At 38.1% G+C, this 14077-nt stretch overlaps 1 protein-coding gene across 1 annotated transcript in view; it reads left to right on the forward strand.

The window, feature by feature from the left end:
- Window positions 1–14077, forward strand: part of OVCH1 (ovochymase 1) — a 55668-nt gene that overhangs the window by 2556 nt on the left and 39035 nt on the right. Inside the window, 4 exon segments of the mRNA XM_023752273.1 lie at window positions 901–1077; window positions 4747–4838; window positions 5465–5605; window positions 6729–6917. Coding sequence (XP_023608041.1) covers window positions 901–1077; window positions 4747–4838; window positions 5465–5605; window positions 6729–6917 — 599 coding nt within the window.

Below are 14077 nucleotides of genomic sequence, written 5' to 3' on the forward strand. Positions count from 1 at the left end.
CCGGGGGGGGCATTTAGGGGGTGGCCAAAGGCTCGCAGGGGAGGGGGACAGTTTGGGGGCGGCCTTGCCTGGCAACAGGGGGAAAGTTAGGGGGGGCCCGGGCCACCCAGGCGGTCCAATGAAGGTTGATCAGGGCTGGCGTGTGGGGGGGGGGCAGTTAGGGGTGACCCAGGCAGGCAGGTGAGGCAATTAGGAGCCAGCAGTCCAGGATTGTGAGAGGGATGTGCGACTGCCAGCAGTCAGACATCCCCTGAGGGGTCCCGGATTGGAGAGGGTGCAGGCTGGGCTGTGGGAACCACCCCCCGTGCACAAATTTTGTGCACCGGGCCTCTAATCACTAATAAAGGTATATCTTCTTTTAAGACTATGTCAGGGGAACTCTCTTCTCCGTGTTCCACAGAGAGAGAGAGACACATGAACCAGTGCTTTTAAGTAGAGGCGCTTTGGGATTTGAGAAATTAAAGAGACAGGACACAAAAATAGAATAAGCTGGGATCGGGTATGGCATCTGCCCTCTGATGCAGGGACAGACAGATGCGCAGCACCGGAAGTAAATTTAATATATATATTCAAAGTAACAGGAAGTTACATCACATCTGGGTGGGCCTTGAGTTCCTGGCAACATAATAGGACCCACCCCCCTTAGCACCTGGCGGGAAAAGTCAGACTGAGTAGCGTCCTAGCCTCTTGACTAGGACCGCCCCCAGGGTGTGGCTCTGCCTGCACCCTGGGTCCAGCCGACAATATTTAAAAAACGTCCGAAGGTGCTAGCCAGCAGCCCTCCACAAAGACTTAGTAATACTTACAGGTACATTAATCACTTTTCATTTAATTGCATGAAACCAAGAGACTTTTCTGGGGGAAACAGCTGCTTAGTGAAATATTTTTCTTTGTTTTTAGGGAACAAATTAATAGTCTGGTTATGATTGCTGTAGAGTATAACTTCTTTCAGAAGGATAAGCAAGAACAAAATATTCCTGTCTCAAAAATTATTATACAGCCTGACTACAACAGACTTGGATATATGAATTCTGATATTGCACCGCTGCATCTAAAGCACAAAGTGAAGTTTGATAAGTAAAGAGAGTTAGAATATAAAAAATGTAATGGAGAAAACTGTGTTCATTAATTCTGTACCAGTTAACTTTAATTTCTATTTTTTATATCTAGTAATATTAGAATTGCTACATTTTGTTTCTTTTTAAAATAATTTTGTTGAATGTACAGAAAGCACTGTATAGGCCATAAATCTCAGCCACATATTCTATGCTTAACTTAAGTAGCATTTTAAGTACTCCAGTGTCTTAGCTGGGCTATACTGCTGACCATCTACCTATACTCAGTTCTAGCCAGGAGGTTGGGACATTTGAAAATTTTATCAAAATTTCTGTCATTATTGTGAAATAGAAATCTGACACACTCTCAGCACAGGTTAAACAATCTGAATAAAGTATAAGAAATGTGTTTGTTTTTTTTAATGCAAGTAAGGAAAGTGTTTAGTGACTAAAAACAATGAAAGAGCACAGATCTAGAGTAGTTAGCCAAGCACTGAAATAAGCAACTGCGCTTGAAGCATCTAATTGATTTGTTAGAACCTAGAGCTTTAATTGGCCATGTAAGGAGCCTGCATTGGAATAAGGATCAGGGATGGGAAAGTCTGATTGGAGCCTTTGTGTACCTGGAACTTCCTGACAGGTAATGCTTTGGAAGTAGGGGGAAAGCGAGGGACATACAGCACAGGAAAATAAGGAAGCTTACTGGATGGAGGGTTCTCGAAGAATCTGTAATTGTAAGCAAACCCTCATTCGGGGTCATGCTGAAATTTACATTACCTGTGATCCAAAACTCTAAACCAAGACTCTAAAGTTGTTACAGGTGAGTAATCAGGGCTTTTGGCAGAAGCAAAAGTCAATCCTTTCTGAAGAGAATAACCTTAAATCTCAGCTTTACTATCCTCCCATAAAGTTTTAATGAATGTGAACACACAATTAAATCAAAAGCATGCAGAGAAAGTTGCTACCAAAGAGTCAGAAATAATAACTAATTATTCTTTCTACGATTATGGATGTTAAAATAAGGTACATAATATATATAAAGTATGTTTTACTTAAGTTTATGTATATAAAGGTCTATCAAAAATGACTAAAGAACAGGAAATTATTAACTTAGGAGGAAGATTTTTAAAAGAGCTAATAAAACACTAAAGTATAAAAATGTAAGTTGAATTGGAAACACAGTAGCTGAGTTAGCAGATTAGATCAGATACAGGGAACTAGAAAATATGAAATAATTATTCAAAAGTGACAAAGTAAGAGACAGAGGAGATATATTAAAAGCATTTAGTAAACATCCAGTTTGAGCTTTAGAAAAAAATATAGGTAATGGGACAGAAAAGCTATAATTTAAGAAAAAAAATGGCTAAGGAGTAAACATAACTGATGAGGCACAGATCTCCAGATTTAAGAATTCAATAATTCCAAACTATGATATTAAAAATTATATATAGATTAGAGGTCCGGTGCATGAAATCCATGCAATCAGGGGGTCCCTCAGCACAGCATGCGCCTTCTCGCTGTCTGGAAGCCCTTGGGGAATGTCCAACTGCTGCAGAGGCAGGGGAGGCTCCTGCCACTGCAGCTGCTCTCGCCAGCCATGAGCTTGGCTTCTGGCTGAGCAGCATGTCCCCTGTGGGAGCACACTGACCACCAGGGGGCAGCTCCTGCATTGAGCATCTGCCCCTTGGTGATCAGTGTGTGTCATAGCAACCAGTCATTCTGCTGTTCAGTAGATTTGCATATTAGCCTTTTATTATATAGGATATGTTATGTTGAAACTATAACATGCTAAAAACAAAGAGTGGATCTCAAAAGCATCGAGAAGAAAACCTATATTATCAATAAGGAATGACAATTAGACTGACAGCTAATTTTTCAACAGCAGTAATGAAAGTCAGAAGACCATAGTACAAGATCATCAAAATACTGAGAGAGAATAACTCAAACTAGATCTGTATATTAAAAAATTATTGATTTTTTTCTGCTCCTCATTATAGAAACACTCTATGAAGACCCAATTATGTTAGGTATTTCAATTTCCTTTCCTCAGTTCTCATAATTGCATGTATTAGGTTTGAGATGTCTATTAGACATCCAAGTCAATCAGCCTTTCAATCGCACCACTCTATCAAATTTGTCTTGTCACAGTCACCAATGACCTTCACGTTGCTAAATTCAAAGGTAAATCTCAGTCTTCAGCTTACTTGATAGGAGCTTTGACAGAGTTGTGCACACTCTCCTGGAAACATTTTCTTCACTTGAATTCCAGGAGTCCCTTGGTTTTTCTCCTACACTTTTGCATACCTTTTCCTTAGTGATCTCATCCAGGATCAAGGCCTAGTGATCTATGCCAGATCTAGGTTTTAAACACCATCTACTCGAAGATTACTGCAATGTTATCTATCTAGTACAGGTTCCTTTTATTACAGAAATGCTATTTGGATTAATAGGGGTCATATAGTCAACTACCTAATGGTCATCTGCCTGGATAATTAATAGGCATCTCAAAGTTAATATGTTTAAATAAAAATCCTAATTATCCCCTACATCCTAAATCTGCTCTACCCATAGCCTTTCATACCAATTAATGACAGCTCTACCCTGCCAGTTGTTTAAGCTAAAAACTTTGTACTCATTCTTCTTTCTCTCATACTCTACATCTAATCCATCAGGAAAATCCTATTGCTTCTGCCTTACCTTCTATACTCTTACATCCTGTTTCAGGCTACAGTCTTTCTCGCTTGGGTTATTTTCAATTGACTCTTAAATTATCAGCTTCCTCTTTTGCACCACTAATGTTTATTATTAATCCAGCAGCCAGAATAATACTTTTTGAAATGTAAGTCAGGTTATGCCTCTCTATTCAAAACACTTCAGTGGTTCTCCATTATACTCAGATGGAAATCAATATCCTTATTATCTGACATCTCCCGCCTCCTAGCCCAACATCTAGCCTCTTTTTTGTTTTTTACTGAACATTCTTTTGTTTAATCTGCTCCAGGCACCCTGGCCTCCCCACTGTTCCTCAAACAATATGACATTATTCCACTACAGGGGATTTTCCATTCTGTTTCTTCTTCAAATGCTTTCCACCAAGCTAACTGCATGGTGCTTTCCCCCAGCTTCTTAAGACTTTGTTCAAATGTCACAGGCTCAATGAGACTTGTCATGACTGCCCTATTTAAAAGTATACCTCCCATGCCATCCTCTTTAATCCCCAGACTTATCTTCTTTACCCTGCTTTCCCCTACCCCCAACTCACACACACACACACACACACACACACACACACACACAAATTCTGCCAAGTCAGGGATTTTTTTCGGCTTATTCACTGAGGCCTAGAAGAGTGCTTACCATACAGTAGTGCTAAATTTACTATGAGAAAAAAACTATTCTTTAAGAACAAGGGTACACCTTAAAATGTTAGTAGCTTTGGGTGGGGGTGGTCATTGTGGTATGTAGAACAATGGATTATGTTTTTTCTTGTTTTACTTTTCCTGCATTTTTCTAAATTTCTATATGAAATAATTTTTTACAAGAGGAAAACATTGAAAATATATGTCAATACAGCATTAAGAATAAATTGTAGAAGAAATGAAATCAGCCAATGTCACTTTCCAAATATATTCAGCATCATTTCTCTGTGAACCTCATGATTTTTTGTTGTTGTTGTTGTTGTTTCAGGTATTGCTGTCCAGCCAATCTGTCTTCCCCATGGAGATGATAAGTTTGAAGAAAGGATTCTTTGCATGACCAGTGGATGGGGCAAGATTTCAGAGAGTGAGAGGTATCAAAAAATAAAATAATGTTTCTCCCAGGCCCTTTTGCATGCCCAGTAGAAGGAAGAATTTTGCTGGCCATGAGTAATGCATGATTTCCTGTGTTTTCCTTTCCCCTGAGTTCTGACCCAGTGAAGATCTGTGGCTCTCTTCACTGTATAAAAGTCTATACTTGAGGCTCTACGTAAACCTTGCTGTCATTGTGGTTAGTGTGTCAGATAAAACCCAAGGTAACTATAACAGATGAAGAAGACTATAGGAAAGGGATAATCGGGAAATAGTAACAATAGTTAAGCTTCATTATATTTAATATTATGACTTTTAAAGAAAAAATAAAGAACTTTACAAAATATTGCTTTATTGACTGATGTTTTCCTCTTGGGGAAACATTAAAGCATATATTCAGAGAAATCACAACTGCCTATGTTACCTTAAAAATATGCTGGATTTTTTTTAAAAAAAGGGTCCTTTATAACATAATGATTTTAGGAAAGAATATAATTCACTCCTAAAAAAAGAGCTTTTACAATTTGGTTAAACGTCTATTGGAAATAGTTTTAAACTTGAAGGCTTATTACTATTTGTTTCAGTGAGGACAGTTGTTGACTAACTTATCAGTCCCCACAGCATCAGGATATTCAAGTGCCCTGCAAGAACTGAACCTTCCTGTCATGGATGACAGAATGTGTAGTACTCTGCTCAAGGGCATGAACCTTCCTCCCCATGTTTTATGTTGGTTTTCCTGATGGAGAAAATGTTGCCTGTCAGGTACAAAGCATAAACAGGCTGCGTTATTCTATAACACATGGGTGATAGTGAATTCTGCCTTCCCCATGAGCTGTTTTTGGGAGTTACTGCTTCAAAATTCCCTTTTCCTTCATCTTTCCACCTGGCTTCTACTGAAAAAAGTTTACTCGACCTGGGCTGAGAGAATTCTTTCTTGTCCTATGCCAAATCTTACCCCCCCACCACCTCTTTTTTTACAGGGGGCGGGGGAGCAAGAGGCAGAGGAGGTAGTTTGAACATTTCCAACCTAATTGAAGCAAGCAAGATGACCACTTTGGCAAACTAATTAGGTTCAGCTGTGAACTATGTTTCATTCCACCTTTTGTTAAATTTTTTAAACATTTAGTGCAGAATGCAATGTTTGCACAAAGTTTGACCAAAGAAAGCATTAGTTATAGTAACTGTTGGGTAATAATGTTGTGAATGAGTGACCTCTCAAAGATAACAATTTCACAAAGGAGACCAATCTTTACAAGATACACAGGAGAAAGGGAGACCAATTTGTTGAAGACATGAGTTTTAAGTGTTAGGTGGCTTAATCTGACAAAAAATTGGCACATGTTCTCAAAACAGCATATTATTCTGAAGGATTATTAAAGATAGGATCCTGAAATTGTGGGTTTCTTATCCTCTAAGGAGCCAAAAGTGTTTGACATATAGTACTTGGGACAAAATTAGTCCCTGTTTTCAAAGCCTTGAATCATTGCATAACCTGCTATAGTCTTGGGGTATGGCCTAATCTTTTCCAGCAATTTCAAGTGGCAAGCTATTGCAGAGGCATGTATCTGTAAACTCATCCTCCTCCTTCCATTGATTTTGGTATGTATATGTTTGTGGCCAAAAAAGGAGGAGGCAGAGAGATATTATGTCAGCTTTATAGGATTGTAGGCAATGGGTAGAAGCAGGTTACATCTGTGCAAAACTATAGTACCTTGAAACTAATGGTGAAAAAAACCAAAAAGATGGATAAAAAATATTGATAGATAATGACCATTGGACATCTATTTGCTTCTACTTCTCTGAGATGAGTGCTGATATTTGTGGACTTGATAAAATATTTTTAACTAGTGAATTTTCAAATTTTCTCTTTCTCTACTATACAAAGGGGACTCTGGAGGTCCACTTGTTTGTAGAAGAGACAATGGGATCTGGATTCTTGCTGAAATAACTTCTTGGGGAGCTGGTTGTGCTAGAGGACAGGCTCCTTTAAGAAATAACTACAGAAGGACATCAGTTGGCATTTTCCCCTAGGTGTCTGAGTTGATGGATTTTATCACTCAGAACATGATTACAGGTGGGTGTGATTTCTGCGAATTTTCCTTTCTTATTTATTGCAAGTCAAAAATGTATCATACTTAATTATTTCAAGGGTACTTTGATATATTGCAGATATAATCTGGACTAAGCTTTAAACCAAAGCAAAAAATATGGCTGGTTTTTCAATTTGTAATTCAATGTGTATAAACTTTTGTCTCTGAATTCATGAGCACGGATATCTTTCAATTTAAACATCAGCTGGTTCTTCAAATTCATGTTCATGTAGAGTTTAATAAAATGTATATCTTTTTGTATTTCTGAGATTTAAAAATACAAGAAAGGATTCAGAAGATTCTTTATCCATTTGACTTTTTTCCCCTCTGGATTACTTAAAAGTACTGAAATAAATCCCTCCTCTCCCATTTCTCCCATTCAGCCTTGTTCATTTTACCTGGAGACAGTGGGAAAATATGGAAGCTTTGCAGTTACCTTTGTTCTGTGGCACTAAAATCTAGATTAGGAAAACAAATATGGGTGTGGAGATGTTAAACCTGTCCTCAAGGAACTTTCCAGCTATTTGGGGAGACAAAGAAGCAAATGGACAGTTGCAATAAAAGATGGATTGTAGGTCAGCCCAGAGAGTGGCCAGATCACTGAGGAGGAGCCTAGGGGCTGAGTACTGAGGGGCCAGAAGGTTTTCCATGCAAAGGGGCAGCATCTTCGCAAGAAAATGGCACGGGGCAACTTTTGCAGAATAAAGAGGCATGAGAAAATACAATTTACAGGACAAGTCGTTTAGTGTAAGAAACAATTTGTTGTTGTTGTTGTTAATCCTCACCCGAGGATATTTTCCATTGATTTTCAGAGAGAGTAGAAGGGAGGGGGAGAAACACAGAGAGAGACATTTCAATTGGTTGCCTCCTACACGCACACTAACCAGGGCCAGGAATCCAGCTTGCAACCAAGGTACATGCCCTTGACCGGAATCAAACCTAGAACCCTTAAGTCTGCAGTCCGGCGCTCTATCCACTGATCAAAACCAGCTCAAGAACCAATTTTTCTCTCATTAATAATTTTTTATTGATTAGACATTGAAATGATACATTGTGTTCAATAAAATACATTATTAATATTAATTTCACCAGTTAATTTTTTTTTTATTTTTTCTTTATTGATTAAGGTATTACATATGTGTCCTTATCTCCCCATTCCTCCCCCACCCCCCGACTCGTGCCCTCACCCACCTGGTGTCTGTGTCCATTGGTTAGGCTTATATGTGTGCATACAAGTCCTTTGGTTGATCTCTCCCTCTTACCCCCACCCTCCCCTACCTTCCCTCTGAGGCTTGACGGTCTGATCGATGCTTCTCTGTCTCTGTTTTTGTTCATCAGTTTATGTTGTTCATTATATTCCATAAATGAGTGAGATCATGTGATATTTATCTTTCTCTGACTGGCTTATTTCGCTTAGCATAATGCTCTCCACTTCCATCCATGCTGTTGCAAATGGAATTCTAAATTTCTTTAGTAGCCACATTAAAAAAATAAAACTATAATTTAGAATTTCATGTGACTCTACTATTTTTTCCTTTAAAAAAAACTTTACTGTTGAAAGTATTACAAATGTCCCCCTTTTCCCCTTCATTGTCCCCCTCCACCCAGTTCCCACCCCACCCAAACCAATAGTTTGTAAAGGCCAGGACCCAGAGCAGCAGAACATAGTGCTCTTTCCGTCCCTCCCTTCTTATAGTTCAAGACCAGCCACTTGGATGACGCTTTGGAAAGCACTGCTGCCTTTGGGCCAGCTGAGCACCAGCTCTCCCTCAAACCAGAGAGGCTCTCAGCTCACTTTCGTTTGGTCTTCAGAGTAAAAATGTTCTGTTCATTGCCATCACTGAAGGGGAAATTCTCTCCTGGCAGCACTCCTGTTCAATTTTTATCACCTGGATGTGAAGATTAAAAAGCTTAACAAACCCTGAACAAAAGTTAATGATAACAACACTGTAAAATAGCAATGAAATCGGGCGATAACCATTAATTCCAGAGTCAAATGAATATCGGAATGTGACATGTACTTTATTTAAATAACACTTCCTTATGACCATCTTTTTTCTAATCCCCTGGTTGCCTATTTCTTCTGGCTTCTAACAATTAAAATGTGACACTGTCATCTGAAATGTCTGAGTGAATGATAGAGACTTGCCATGTCATTGCTAAAATTTGTATACTTTTACTTCAGTGTTTTTAAACAAAAGTGTTTTATTGTAACCCAGGACAACCTAGTTAGAAATGAGAAAACACCATCTTAGTTCCATATACTATAAATTTGAGAACTTCAGTGTGATACATGATTTGAGAAAACTGCATAAATATTAAATCTGAAGAACTCAAATAAAGAAAAGAGCATTATAAATACTATTCAATCATAAAAAGAATGAAATCTTGACATTTGTGACAACATAGATAGATCTTTGAGACATGCTGAATGAAATAAGTCAGAAAGAGATATAAGTACTATATGATCTCACTTATATATGGAATTAAAATAAAAAAACTAAGCTTATAGATACAGAAAACAGATTGGTGATCACCAGAGGTGGGGGTAGGAGGGTGAGCAAAATGAGTGAAGGAGGTCAAAAGGTATGAACTTCCAATTATAAATATGTCATGGGATGTAATGTAAACATTGTAACTACCTATAATAATAAAAGTATAATATGCTAATTAGACTGGACAGCCAAATGTCCTTCCCGACGAAGCGGCATGGTGGGGGCCAAGGCAGAGGCGATTAGGGGTGATCAGGCAGGCAGGCAAGTGGTTAGGGGCAGTTAGGCAGGCAGGCAGGCAGAGGCAGTTAGGGGCAATCAGGCAGGCAGGCAAGTGGTTAGTGATGATCAGGCAGGCTGGCGAGCAGTTAGGGGCGATCAGGCAGGCAAGCGAGTGGTTAGGGGCAATGAGGCAGACAGGCAGAGTGGTTAGGCCATCAGTCAGGCAGGGGAGTGGTTAGGGGCAATCAGGCAGGCAGACAGGCCAGTGTTTAGGAGCCAGTAGTTCCGGATTGCGAGAGGGATGTCCGACTGCTGGTTTAGGATTGGGCCTAAACAGGCAGTCAGACATCCCCCAAGGGGTCCTGGATTGTGAGAGGGTGCAGGCTGGGCTGAGGGATCCCCCTCCCATGCATGAATTTTGTGCACTGGGCCTCTAGTAGTTAATAATACTGGATTGCATATTTAAAAGTTGCAAAGAGAGTAGAGCTTAAAATACTCGTTATAAGGAAAAAATTTGTAAATATATGTGATGATGGATATTTATTAAAGTTATTGTGATTGTTTTGCAATATATACAAATATTGAATTATTATTTTATACCCCAAACTAATATCATGTTGTGTGTTAAAATTATACCTTAATGCCTCACAGATGTGGCTCAGTGGTTGAGCATCGGGTTAAGAGCTGGATCCCCAGTGTGGGGCATGCAGGAAGCAGCAGATCAATGATCCTATCTCATCATTGATGTTTCTATCTCTATCTCCCTCCCTCTCTGAAATCCATAAAAATATTTTTAAAAGTTTAGAAAATTATACCTGAATAAAAATAATATAGGAGGAAAAGTATTGTAGAAGTATGTCAGATGATTAATTAATAAGACTATTATTTTAAAAAAAGAAAAGAATGTATCACTTAGAAATTTTACTAATCAAGGCTGCAAATACAATGTCTTGGTCACAGAACCTAAAAACATATGCATTCCTATAAATATAAATTAAACATTATAAATTGTATAGTTTCAAGATGACTCTACCATATGTCTTGAAATATTGTCCATAGCTGAGGTAAATAATCAACTTTTTCCTATGTTTTGGAAGATTGCAGAACTCAGGGAATAGTGTTAGTTGAAGGAACAGTGAGGATCCATTACCCCCATTTGAAAGAGGGAGACTATGCTCATAATTGGTATGTATCCCAGGTAGGAATGATTCCTGGGTTTTCTCCCTACACCAGGCCATTTAAGGATCTGTGTTTTGTCAGTTTTATCTAGGGTCTTAATTTCTTTATCTGATTAACATAAAATTTATATATTTCATCTGAAATTTTCTGGTTGAAAAATACTTACTAATCAGTATGCCTGATACTCATTAGTAGAATCATCAACACAACTGGTATTAAGATGGGAGCTCACCTGAATTGATATATTCCAATGACTAACATTAACAGCATCTGGTAGTGATATTGTTATGGGAATTTAGTGAATAATCTGTTTCACTTATTTCTGTAATAATGATAATATTTTGTTAAGTGTTGCCTCGAAGATGGAAACTAGTTCATGATCTATAAGCTTCGATGTCTTTGAAATTTTTTCTACATACCCCGTCTTCTATATGGCTAATATAGAAGGTCTTTAAGGTCAAAAAATTAGATTTGCTAGTACCTCATCTCCTTGAGTGTTCAACATCCATTTTTTAAAAATTATATTTATCATTGAAAAGTATTCAAAGATAGATGATAGTTCTAAGAGTTTATAATCTGGTAGAAGGAGAGAACTAGACAAAATTAACTATAATATAAAACAAGATGAAATAAGCTTTATAATCCCAGGTGTGTTGATACTATAAAAATGGAGAGACTAATTCTCATTGCAGGGTTTTGTGAGGTGTGTGTACTGTGGTTAGGAGGGGTTGGGGTAGGAATGCTTTAGTGAAGGGGTTGGTATTGAAACTAGGCATTAAAGCAGTGGTTCTCAACCTTCTGGCCCTTTAAATACAGTTCCTCATGTTGTGACCCCCAACCATAAAATTATTTTCATTGCTACTTCATAACTGTAATTTTGCTACTGTTATGAATCGATCCCCAGTAGGGGGCGTTCAGCAGGGATCCAATCAACGATTCTCTCTCATCATTGATGTTTCTCTATCCCTTTCCCTTCCTCTCTGAAATCAATAAAATTATATATATTTAAAAAAGAAGTCAACTAGAAAAAATAAGACTTTCAGTAATATCACAATTCAGTATTAGCATGAATTTGTTACATTTCAACAAGTTTAAAACAAACTGGTTGTAAAATCCATTGTTATTTCATGTACCACCAATAAAGCAAATAAAACATCTAAGACTGAGAAATCTCATGTAAAGCTGGGACATCAAGGCATAAACCCACCCACATGGAAAGTTACATGCCTCAATCTTGGCACTGGATGTAGGGAGGAATAAAAATCTTACCTGATAATTTGAATCACAAGCTAATACTTGTGTAAGTCTACGGTCTAAAATCCCCTACACCAGTGTAGTCCAAACTATCCCAAGCAGAAAAATTAAGTAGTATTTAGTAGAGAATTCCCCCAGGTGACTGGGCAAAGCTAATACAAGTCCTTCTGGAAAAACTCTTTCAATCTGTGACTAACAGAATTGTAAGATCTTTCTGATTTTAAAATGTTCAAATGTGAAAAGACATGTGTTTTAGAACTGTAATAAGATATGGAGCCAATTTGCAAGCTTAGAGACTTCTCCAGCATGCTAAGCAGCATTGAATGGCACAAGGGTTTTATAAATTCCAAATGGAGCCAATTAGCTAATGGTAAGGGAGAAAGAGATAATGCGAAGTGGGGAGTTTATACAGTCTTTCCAGGCCTGATTTTATTCTGGCAGGTGGTGGCTAGGCTCAGAAATGGCAGATAATAGAATTCAAGTGGTCTCTTCTTTTTTTTCATGCCCATGGGAGACATTGCATTTCTTAGAGGCTAGAAGAGTGACTCACATATCATGAACACTCAGTAGATATCTGAATGGATAAATCCATGATTACTTTTGGTACCCATCTCTCACTTAGCTTGACTAGACTTCAGAATCCTTTTTGTTGTTGTTGTTGTTAATCCTCCCCAGAGGGTATATATTTTCCATTGATTTTTAGAGAAAGTGAAAGGGAGTGGAAGAGACACAGAGAGAGAAACAGCGATATGAGAGAGACACATCTATTGGTTGCCTCTCATAGGATCCCCGAACCAGTGCCCAGAATTGAGCCTGAAAATGGGGTACTTACCCTTGACTGGAATCAAATCCTTGACCCTTCAGTCCACTCTAACCATTGAGCAACCAGCTAGGGCCTCAGAGTTCTTTTTAATAGCAACCACTAACAATAAATCAAGATTGGCAAATGATTTTAAATCTGTTCTCCATCTCTGAGTTAGAGATCTTGAGGCAGAAAATAATTTAATCAAAAGAGGAGAAAGTACTGACCTTTGAAATCATAAAGCCTAAACTGCATTTCCTGTTATATGAGATGTGATGAGTCCCTTAATATCAATGCCAGTTTTCCCATTTGGAGAGGGGGAGTCATTTCTCTCCCATCTGCTTCGGAGGGGGTGTAATGAATATCCGGGGAAATGATAGATGTGGGGGGCTTTTTCAATTGAAGTGCTTAGAAAGTGAGTTTTATAATATTTTTAGCTGGCTTATTGCTTTTTAAATTGAAGTGCTTAAAAAGTGATTTTAATAATATTTTAGGCAGCCTATTTTTACATCTATGTTCAGGGTGATGGACCTGAATAGAAAAAAAGTAAAGCAAGTTTTTTTCTTGTTAAGAGGAGATATTTAGTAAGAATTATTGTGTTTGTATTTTGGAAACTGGGTATAAAAGAGTTGGATAGTTCCTACAGTCCTGAGCATTTATTTATCACTTACAGGGCAGTGGGGCTATTAAATGGCCTAAAGTTGTTGATAAAGACTACCAAGTTTTAAGAAAAAAGTTCATTCTGACATGTGAGATTCCAGATAAGATTGCTTTGCACTCAGATGAGCCTGAGACATGGAAGACAATGAGGATTTATGGTCCACTGAGGCTTCTTTTTCTGAATAATAATATGAATTAATGTAGGAAAATAAAGACGTAAAGGATTGTGTTGAATTATGTTAGACTACTTACAAAATGTTTAGACATGTTTCTAAAGATGTTAGGAAAAGGTCACAGCTGACCTCACTGGCAGTTTGAGAGACGACATTGCAACCACAGGGACTGTGACTTCGGCTGACAATTCATAATTCAACTTCTGGGTGAATCTTATGAATTTCTAATTAGGCTTAGAACAGAGAGATGACTCTTAGGTTTCTTCAATTTATAATTCATAATTCTAGCATTTTATAACTAAGTGAAATTTAAAAAGTGGTTTTTGCCCATTCTCTAATTCAGGGGTCCTCAAACTTTTTAA

This window comes from Myotis lucifugus, unplaced genomic scaffold, assembly GCF_000147115.1.
Source record: "Myotis lucifugus unplaced genomic scaffold, Myoluc2.0 scaffold_30, whole genome shotgun sequence".
Lineage (NCBI taxonomy): Eukaryota > Metazoa > Chordata > Mammalia > Chiroptera > Vespertilionidae > Myotis > Myotis lucifugus.